Raw genomic sequence first — 11,312 nt, forward strand, 5'->3', positions numbered from 1 at the left:
TGTGTACTTGTTACGAAAGCGAAAACACGTTTCACAAATGATATTATAAAATAGTTCAAGGTTCGCGTGAGGAAAATAGTAATTAAGATTGGATAATATCGCAATAATTATAGTATTTTATTTCAATATATTGGAATGTTACATATTGTATGAAATCTTTGATTCTTCTTTTCAAAAATGATTTAAGGGCTTTCGAGTTTGATCTTGGTTTGTACCTGAATTCGAGGGGTTTAAAGATTGACCTTGACTTGTGTTTGAATACAAGGGTTTGAAACTTAGATTGTAGAGAAATTTGTTGTGCTTAATCCATTCGCTCTCTCTGCCTTCTTGATGTGGCGTAGCTTCGCCCCTAGCTGAAACATGAATAATTTTAACCATCCATAAACAATTTAAATTTCAGGCAGAGGGGGTTACTAAATAGCTCTTCCCCTAGCCGGAACATGACACAAGTACATATGACACATTTTTATTGACCTCTAATTTGACTAGACATAGTGCGTCTTTTTAACTAAGACGTAATCAATACATGGAACCAAATACCAACCTCATCAACAAGGACACAACCCTCGACTCTAACTTAGAGTTCACCCCCTCCATCTGCCCCTGTTTGAGATTCAGGACGTGATCCCTAACCCCCGGCCTTAATCCTAGACCTAACCCTAACTCAAAACCTAACTTGACTAGGATTCGAGACACAATATCGATTCTAGCCCGGGACCCGAGACCCAACCCTGACTAGTGATTTAACTTGACACTAACTGGGACTCAAGACATAACACTGACCCTAGCCCGAGACCCAAAACCCAATCTTAACTTAGGACTTAGGACTCTACATCATCCCAACCCTAACCCAAAACCTAAGATACCTGCTAAGACTTGATTCTAACTTGAGACTCGAACCGTGAATTTTACTAGGAACCTAACCCCGCCCCGACCATGCACCCGAGACTTGGACCAATCTCTGACCCTTACCTCGGACCCAAACTGAGGCCCGATCTTGATTGGAGAACTGAGAATCGAGCATGGCTTGAGATTCGAGACCCAACCCTAACCCTAACCTAGGACCCAAGTCTCCTGAGCCTCAACCTTGATCCAATATCCAATTCGAGACGCAAAACTCAAGCTCCAACTCATAGAAAAAGTCAAAGTAAATTTCAAGTACTAAATCCAAATTAAATTAAAGTATATCTTAAATATGCACTAGAACTAGGTTGGTATTCGGCAAATTTAACGATTACTTTTGAAAATAAATTATGTTGTGTTGGCTAAAATCAATCCAATATAAAATTATCTTCTGTTGACCCATAAAATTTCAGACAGACCATCAAATTTTTGGCCATATTTAACACCGGTACTTGTAGCCAATGATCTATGAGCTATTCAATTGGATACCTTTTGATGTCTATATAAGATATTCTACCATTAACGTAGATTATAAAATAAAATAAAAATATTTTTTTACTGATGTATCAATATATCTATAATCAATATTATATTAAAAAGGAGAAGAAAAGAACATACTATGGGTACCTTGAACTTCAAAAAAATACGAGTACAATTCAAATCCAATTCAACACATATGAAGCTAATATTGCTACAAATATATTGTTCAACCCGCTAGCATTATATATGTGGCAATTAATGCAGTTCTTATCATGTAAAAATATGATCAAGGACATGTTAAAGAGAGTGTCTGGATTTCCAGTCCAACTCCATAATACAAGATTTATAAATCAATAAAAAAAAAATTGTAGTCACAAAAAAAAAATGATCATCACTAGTTGCTGTTATATATGGACATGTTTCCCAGCAACCAATTTATGATCTTTTGGTCCATTCACTACACTTCTTGGAAATATTGGCCCTTCACATAATGTTACATTTTCTTCACTCAATTTTTTCACATGCCTCCTTTTTGTCCTTCTTGAGCTAGCTTTTATGATTGGAATAACGTACCATCCAATTGATGTACACAATATCGCAAAACACCTCCCATAAATAGCTAAAAAAACCAATATCAAGATTATAGCTAATGGCATGTAATAAGTTGGCTTCTTGAAATTTGCTAACCTCAAATTCCTAAAAAAATTCATTCTCTTAGATTCCACTTTTCGTTCTTCTGAAATATTTGATGAAACCTCGTGAATAGTCTTCTTATCAACAAACTTTGACTTTGTCATCATCAGTGTCACTAGACGATGTTTGATTTTTGTCCTTCACTCTGACAACAATAGGCTTGATTGAATTTGAATTCGAGAAAACGAATCGTACGAAAGAAATATCATCAGATCCTATTTGAGTATAATTTTTTTGTTTTTTGCCTTCAAGATTGGCTAAGAGTTTCAAAAATTTGTCTAGGCCACGATCAGCATAAGGATTGTATGTACTATTTTGCTTCTTTTTGATGATTTTTTTGGAGTTGAACAAGGGCTTGATGTTTCCCTATCATAATCTTCACCTTCTTGATTATGAAAATTTCCACTTCCACAAATAAAATGATTAAACATTTATTAAAAAAATAATACAAAGAGACTATAGGGATTTTGGATGATTTTTGTTTTGGAGTGATAACTTTATTAGAGACTTTTAAAGAAAAATAGAGGGTTCAATAAGCTTATTTATAAGAGTTTATTTGGAAGACTAGATCTAAACGAGGGGGAATATAGAAATAGTCAAATCAAAAGAGAGGGCTTTGAACCTTTCTTATATATCTATATCATTTTGTTTGTTATTTAATGTGGTATTAGGCTATGAATCATCACAAAAATCAACGAATTAGTAAGTACTAAACCATTTGATTTTCAACATATTAATTTACATGTGTATTATTATCCCATATTTTGAGTATATTATAATTCTATAAATCATGTATTTCCTATAGGGCTCGTTTGGTTGGGGAATAAGGTATTCATCGATTTTATCCTAATCAAACATAGGATAAACTCATTCTAAAATTGATTTCAGGATTAGTTATCCCTCATCTCTCATACCAAACGAGTCCTCAGGTTAAATGTGCTTAACAAAACAAGAATTAGTTATTAATTGAGGGACATATTATATTATATATATATATATATATATATATATAATGTACTTTTGGTCCCTCAATTAATAACTAATTCTTGTTTTGTTAAGCACATTTAACCTGAGGACTCGTTTGGTATGAGAGATGAGGGATAACTAATCCTGAAATCAATTTTAGAATGAGTTTATCCTATGTTTGATTAGGATAAAATCGATGAATACCTTATTCCCCAACCAAACGAGCCCTATAGGAAATACATGATTTATAGAATTATAATATACTCAAAATATGGGATAATAATACACATGTAAATTAATATGTTGAAAATCAAATGGTTTAGTACTTACTAATTCGTTGATTTTTGTGATGATTCATAGCCAGAAAGATCAAAAGTGTGCATATATATCAATTAATTAAAGATTAAATATGTTTAACTAGAAACAATAAGGACTGAAATTAAGAATTTATCAAATTAGAAGGACCAAAATTGCTGATTTTGCTATAAAATATTTCGTGGAATCTTCTTTGGAATATTATTGTTCGTTTGACTAATTAAATTATTGTAAAAGAGACAAGTGTAGCACGTTGAAATTATTTAATTTATACTTCTAGCAGTTCGAATATATTATAAAATAAAGTTTGGGTGATATTCTTGGAGGAGTAGTTTGAATGGTCAAAAATACACTACAACATTGACATGTAGTCTACTAATTATAAAATAAATATTGTTAAAATGGACTGTGATATGTGTTCGAGTTTATTTGAATTCAGTATTTCTAATATAGAGTATAAATTTATATAAAATTATATAAAAAATTTGTAACAAATACAAGATTTAACTTATATCATTTATAAGTGGTTATAAGAGATCATTGTATCTTTTATTCACCCATACTTATTTTTTCAAATTGAAAAATGCAGGTCAACTTATTAATACGACTAATAAGACAAAAAACATATTGGAAAAAGAGATAAACTTCTGGAGTTATATATATAAAATATAATATAATATAAGAAATTTCAATTCCTTTTCTCATTTTTTTTTTTTTCCATTTTTACAAGTAGTGATGCACATCGTATACCTAACGTGCCTTGTACAGTTGTACTAATAATTTAGGTGTCGTTCGGTAGGGAGTATTAGAAGAAATAGTCTATGTATTATGTATGATATTATTTAGTACTATATTTGGTAGAAATTTGAGTCAATGTATAACTAATCCATGGATTTTTCTTATCAACCCCTTTCTTGTTTTCTTCTGCAACGAAAAAATCATTAGCTTTTACGGAATTCTTTCGTGCCTCAGGCATCGATCCTCTGTAATCAAAATTCAAGTTCATTATGCTAGTAAGCTGAAGGTTGAAGTTATAGAAAAAACAATATAAACATTTGAAATAATATTTGTTAAAAATTTTATTTAAAGAGAGATCTATCTTAATAGGAGAGGCACTCAGTGACGGTGAGTGTCTGGCCTATATAGCGAGTTGACTAACCATTTTTCATGGTGCCAACAAATCCCATGAAAATCGAAGCCTTTGTCAAATATTATCGTACTTGAATCATCACCAATGTCATCGACTAATTTAGCTGATTCCATTGTTACCAAATAAAATTTGTGAACATTTTATTTCACAATGATAGCATGTGCAACATTTTCCAATAATACCGAGAAAGAGAAAGAAAATAAATTTGTCGAAACTCACCGAAAAAAGTATAGTACATATTAGTCGCTTAAGATCTTTGGTCTTTATTCTTATTCGACGAGAAGCCAAACAAATAAAATAATAGTACCATAATTCCTTTTCTCATTTTCTTTCTTTTTTCGAACTTCATTTTTTCCATTTATAAAAGTAGTGCACATCATATACCTAACATGCCTTGTAGTAATTAATGAGAGTGATGATAAATACACGTCTAGACAAAAAAAAACAGGTATCACTATATCACTTTTGATTGTTTTTTAAGTAATAAATATTATTTTAAAAATATTTGCATATAATTAAAGATTATTCAATCTTAAAGATTGATTTTGAAATTAAGGATGAAGAAATCTTATAATGATCACATTGCAGAAAAATAATTATTTTTTCAATATCATGACTAATAATTACTTTAAGAAACTATTTGGTCCTTAAAAGTTGTCCTTTACATCATATTATTAAGAATTATTTTTTTCACTTGAGTGGCTAAAATATGGTATCACCAAACTTTAATAATCTAAAGAAAATTATTTATGACTAAATGTTGGCAAATAAAGTTAGTAAAGTTATTTCATTTCAAATAGTTTAAAAGCAAAATTACCTTTTTTTTTATAATATTTATATAGTCGATTTTAACTAATTTGAGAGGAAAATTGTACTGACATTTCAATTTATGATAGTGGGACATGTGCCCCCTTTGTATGTGGAATTTGAATTTGAAAATCTGTCCAACAGAACTGTCTACATATGGTCCTGACAACTTGCTTTTTTCATTTTTAAGACAAGAAGAATATGGTCCAGCCAAAATAACCTAATAATTCAAAAAGAAAAGTTGGAAAAATAAATTCCATCTTGAAATTATTTTTTCTTTTATAATGGTCCAAAATGTTGATAATGATAGTAAGATATTTTCAGTAACCTTACTATAAAGAGAAATTTAAAGTTGCAATTTTACCAATTAAGCTTCAACACAACATGTGAACTTTGATCACTATGCAAGTAACAATCATGACTAATTATACTTCATATCGATCTATTATACACAGTCTTATTTGAATTTTCATACTTTAAATTGACGAATATTCCCACTTAATCTCCAGCATGACTCGAATCCTCAAGCTACTGATTAATGGTAAAAATGCTCAACCATTTGAACAAACCTCACTTGTCTCACTCGATAATTGACAACACCTTTTATCATTACTCCCAATATACGAAAGTCTGGTGCACAAAGATTTCGATCAGCATTTGCTATGCGAAGAATATCGATCACATTAATCTATTAGTCAGAGCCCTGGCTCCTCCCACTGCTTGGGAGCTTGCGGTTTCATATACATAATACACCGTCTTCCTTTACATTTCTATGTAAGAATAAAAGAATATTTTCATAGTCTTAACTCGTAATATCCTGATCACTCGACAATAACTTTTACCGTTACTCCAAGAATATAGCGTGAAAACTTAATATAGTATGAAAAAAAAGGTGTTTAAGTGGGGTAGTTGGATACTTCATAGTGGGGACAAAATGACAGCCAAATGTCCATATCTCAATTAGTTAAGTTACATTACTCCTCTTTTGCCTCACCATAACTTTTTTTATCTACCTATTTCTCTCTTATCTTTGCTACAAAAATCAAGAAAAGACCCTTTCTTGATAAACCTAAAAGCTTGTCAATGGCTTTTGCAGGAACAACACAAAAATGTATGGCATGTGAAAAGACAGTGTATTTGGTTGATAAATTAACTGCAGACAATAGAGTGTTTCATAAAGCTTGTTTTAGATGCTATCACTGCAAGGGTACTCTCAAGGTTTGTTCTTTTTTACTGCAAGGGTACTCTCAAGGTTTGTTCTTTTTTACTACCATGATGATGGGAGCATTTCGGGTTATAGGTCTAATCATTTCGATTCCCCTGTTTCTGGCATGCTATAGTTATTAAAGTCCCTCGACAGTAAGAATAGGAGATAAATTATAAGCTAGATGTTTTACGAACCATATTAAACTTTAAGGCATTTAGTTTAACTTTAATCACCCCATGAAGAGGCGCACTCTGATACCATCGATGTCCAATAGCTTAAAGGCCCAATTGCATCATAGGAATTTGAAAATATGTCCCAATTGTGTTTAAGTATTTCATTTTTGTCTTGGTAACCCTATCCGGATCATCTTGCACGTATTTCAATTAATTATATAGGATACCTATTATCTTTCCGCCGTCACAGATACCGGGAAATTATATTTGCACCAAGACTTGGACAATTGAAAATAAAGCACGTAGTAACTTTTGTCTCTGCTTGAACCTGAGACCTCATGATTTTTAACCTATTTTATTGACCAGTATGCCACATACTTGGCTAGTAGTTTCTCATTTTTCAGATTTCAATGACATAAAAACATAGCATAAAAGAAAGTAGATATTAGACTTGTTAATCCAACTTAATTATTACTCTTTTTTAATCTTGTTTAATACATTAATTTGCAGCTTAGCAACTACAATTCCTTTGAGGGAGTTCTATACTGTAGACCCCACTTTGATCAGCTCTTCAAAAGAACTGGAAGTCTTGACAAAAGCTTTGAAGGTACAAAAAAAAAGTTCCTAATTTCAAATCATCAAATTTTTTGCTAATCAGAAATTTACTAATAGACTAAAATCTATTCCAGGGACACCAAAAATTGTGAAGCCAGAGAAAGATGAGGTAATTGACATCTATATTGCTCGGACTCTCCAAATATGTTGCATCACCCGTGTCAGATCCTCCAAGATTACACTGCTTTTGGAGGACCTGACACGTGCACCCATTGATATTTTTGAAGAGTCTGAGCAAACATATATTGATTTGTGAATAACACTAATCTATGTTTTGAATATTTGAAATAGAAACCACAGGCAGCTAAAGTTTCAAGCATGTTTGTTGGAACAAGGGAGAAATGTTTTGGCTGCAAGAATACTGTTTATCCAACAGAAAAGGTACAGTCAGCTAGCAATATTTGGCAACAATTTGTTTGTTAACTAATATAAAAGTTTACTGCTAGTAAATATTGGTAGATTTTTCATGTGAAATATTGTGATCTTTTGTATGCTACACCAAAAACTTGCTAAAAGATGTATACAGTCAGAACTCTCTGTAACAGTCATTCTTTATAACAACATTTCGCTCAGTGGAGCCAACTTTCATGTTTTGTTATATTATATGTTATCTATAACAACATTTTGCTATAGTAGCAAAATAATATCCGGACAAACGATGTTATAGAGAGGTTTGACTGTAAGTAGCGGTGGGATCTAGAGAACAACCTATGAATTCACTAAATATCTATATATATTTGACTATGAGCTCAGTTATTATTGTATATTAGCTTGAGGTCGTTGTCCATAAACTTCAAATTCTGAATACACATCTGGATGTAAAAGAACCTAATGCTTATTGTAATTAGTACCTTCAACCCTTGAGATAAAATGTAGTAATTTGATATTGTGTTTATAGGGAGGTGAACTTAGATAGATTCAATTAAATCCATTGCTTTCGGCTTTAATATATGCATATACAAGAAATTCTAAATTCTTGATTCGCCTCTGTCTATAGGTATCTGTGAATGGAACACCATACCACAAAAGTTGCTTCAAATGTAGCCATGGAGGCTGTGTAATTAGCCCATCCAACTATATTGCTCACGAGGGGCGCCTCTACTGCAAGCATCACCATGTTCAACTGATCAAGGAGAAAGGAAACTTAAGCCAACTCGAAGGTGATCATGACAAGAATTCATCAGTTAGAACAACAGAATCATAAAACTCCCAACAATATATCATGTAGTTTTTCACGAATAAAGGTTATTCAGCTTGAATGTACTTCCTTTTGCTAGCCTATTTTTCTATCAAATTGATTCTCAATCATACTATTCTTGTGTATGTTGAACTTCTTTTTATCTTTTGCTTCTTGTTTGTCACTTGTGTTACTGAAAATTTGATGCTAAAACTAAGTCGATAAATAAATTAAATACGAGCACAATTCATCTCTCGTCTTGTGTTTTCACAGTTTACTTTTTCATATATTGAACATACTCTGGTGATAATCCTGGATCCGCCCCTAATTCTGGCAGATTTGATGGAGACAACTTAACTTGATCCACCTAGTGCAGCTAATTTAGCAAGTCCATTTACATTTATTTACCTTCATAGTCACTAGATTGGTTAAGACATTCTCAACACACAATTTTAGCCCATCTAATGTGGCTTTAACCTCAGCTTAATTTCCAGAAACAACATTAATTTAACATATGACACGTCATATGATTGATCCTTCATACAACACCCTTGTCTGAATGACACGTTGAATACCACAAGATATTAAGAATGTGTTTGAAATACTTTCACATTAGTCATAACACTATCTCATAAAATGAAAAAAGAAAAACTCTTTTTTATGTTTTTGTAGATTTAGTTGAGAAAAAAGAACAAAATATTGAAATACCAAAAATAAGAAATAAATATGTGATATACAATCTATATACCTAGGGAATACATTTTAAAATCAAGTGGGTAGGGAAAAATAAAACAAAAAACAGAGGTTCAATCAATGTATGACATACCTTCTTCCCTTCCTATTTAAACAAAATACATTATATGGCCGTATTTTAGTATAAATCTATATCTATCTATCTATCTATTCTATCTTAAAAACATGAATTCTAAAAAAATTAAAAATTAAATTATGTAAATACTCCTAACTTTATAAAAAAAAAAACCTAACTAAAAACATTGTTGCCCTACACACACCTTTGCAATATAGTTGTAACTTCCAACAATAATATTTTATAGAGGCCCAATGGTCAAATAATGTTTTCACCTTTGTAGAAGTGTAGGCCCATGAAAGTTCATCTTTCAGCTCAGAGCTGACCATATGAACATATTGTTCTACTATAATCTTCAATGTAACATCTATATTTTGCAATGACGATCGACAAATAAAGTGCAAGGTCAAACAATTCCAGGTGTTGAATTGTATTTACCATGACATGTTATATCGTATGATCAACTATACGTAATACTTAAGAGGATTTTCATTGGCCATGATGAAATTATTGGTTATGACAGAACAATTAGATCGAAAGACGGGAAATACACAAGAAATGCCGTTTACAAGGAAGTATTAAGTGAGATACGATTGATAACATTTGAAAGTAATGAATCTGAAAAAAAAAAACATTACACGAAGCTAATGAAACTTTCATTAGATTCATTCATTTGTTCAGTTGGATAAGAGACTAGATGACCATCACCATGCAAAATCTGAATAAATTATCGTACAAATTAACTATTTACAAATAAATTATCGTAAACTTCAGCCGCAAATTCTCGGTCACACTAATATGAAAGTTCGAAACATATGATTGGATACTATTTAATTTAACGGTTATAAGAATCTCAAGAATAGACATCCATGCATGTGTAACACACGTGCGATGATTCTAGTATAAAAAAATATGTCATTAAAATAAATTAGAGAATTTTAGATTACTTTTTTTTAAGTATAACAAATTATATCTTTTTTGTAATGGAACTAATAGGAAATAAGTATCATGTGAAGTGAAAAAAACAAAGCGTGTATATACAAAAAGAGAAAAGTTTTTTAAAAATGATATTTTTTCCATAAAAGACTAAGATAAAATTATGAGTATCACGTGAAGTGGAAAAACAAAAATAAAGTATCTATACAAATAAGAGATTAAAAGCAAACACGTCTTCATTAATGTGTTTGCATCATGTTAAAGGTATTCTTGAAATTTCAAACCTCTTGTAAACTTCAGCCCCAAATTCTCGATCACACTAAGGGAAGTTCAAAACATATGATTGGATACTATTGAACGGTTATGAGAATCTCAAGAGTAGACATACACATGCAATACACGTACGGTGAATCTAGTATGAAAAATATGTCATTAAAATAAATTAGAGAATTTAAATTATTTTTTAAGTATAACAGGTGATATCTTCTTTGTAATAGAACTAACAAGAAATAAGTATCACGTGAAGTGAATAAACAAAGTGTGTATGTACAAACAGAGAAAAGTAAAAAAAAAATTAAAATATATATGATATTTTACCAATAACAGACTAACATGAAATGATGAGTATCACATGAAGTAAAAAAATAAAAAACAAAGTATCAATGCGAATAAGAGATTAAAAACAAACACGTCTTCATTAATGTGTCTGCTTCATGTTAAAAGTATTCTTGAAATTTCAAACCTCTTATTGATGTATTGGCTTCATATCGAAATTAAGTATTTTAGAAACTTTAATGTCTTTGCTTTGAATGTGCTTCTAAAACTACTTACAAACAAATTATCGTAAACTTCAGTTCAAATTTTCGGTCACACTGACAAAAGTTCGAAATATATGATTGGATACTATTTAACGGTTATAAGAATCTGAAGAATAGACGTAAACGTGCAACTCACGTGCAATGAATCTAGTATAAAAAATATATCATTAAAGCAAATTAGAGAGTTTAAATTATTTTTTAAGTATAACAAATTATATCTTTTTTGTAACGGAACTAACAAGAAATATGTAGCACGTGAAGTGA

General features: G+C 31.0%; 1 protein-coding gene across 1 annotated transcript; it reads left to right on the forward strand.

Annotated features, from left to right (window-relative positions):
* The first annotated feature begins 6,291 nt into the window (after positions 1–6,291).
* LOC102591305 (LIM domain-containing protein WLIM1-like) lies at positions 6,292–8,732 on the forward strand. The gene is made up of 5 exons (XM_006342605.2): positions 6,292–6,532; positions 7,205–7,301; positions 7,384–7,418; positions 7,601–7,690; positions 8,307–8,732. The coding sequence occupies exons 1-5, from the start codon at positions 6,398–6,400 to the stop codon at positions 8,511–8,513; spliced, it is 564 nt and encodes a 187-aa protein (XP_006342667.1). The 5' UTR covers positions 6,292–6,397; the 3' UTR covers positions 8,514–8,732.
* Positions 8,733–11,312: the final 2,580 nt, after the last annotated feature.

This window comes from Solanum tuberosum, unplaced genomic scaffold, assembly GCF_000226075.1.
Source record: "Solanum tuberosum cultivar DM 1-3 516 R44 unplaced genomic scaffold, SolTub_3.0 scf00034, whole genome shotgun sequence".
Taxonomy (NCBI): domain Eukaryota; kingdom Viridiplantae; phylum Streptophyta; class Magnoliopsida; order Solanales; family Solanaceae; genus Solanum; species Solanum tuberosum.

Excerpts from the sequence above, each read along its gene's own strand:
- LOC102591305 (XM_006342605.2), top strand. The coding sequence starts at position 6,398 with ATGGCTTTTGCAGGAACAACACAAAAATGTATGGCATGTGAAAAGACA. Across the intron at positions 6,533-7,204 it reads ACTGCAAGGGTACTCTCAAG|CTTAGCAACTACAATTCCTT; the intron begins GTTTGTTCTTTT and ends ATTAATTTGCAG. Across the intron at positions 7,302-7,383 it reads TCTTGACAAAAGCTTTGAAG|GGACACCAAAAATTGTGAAG; the intron begins GTACAAAAAAAA and ends AATCTATTCCAG.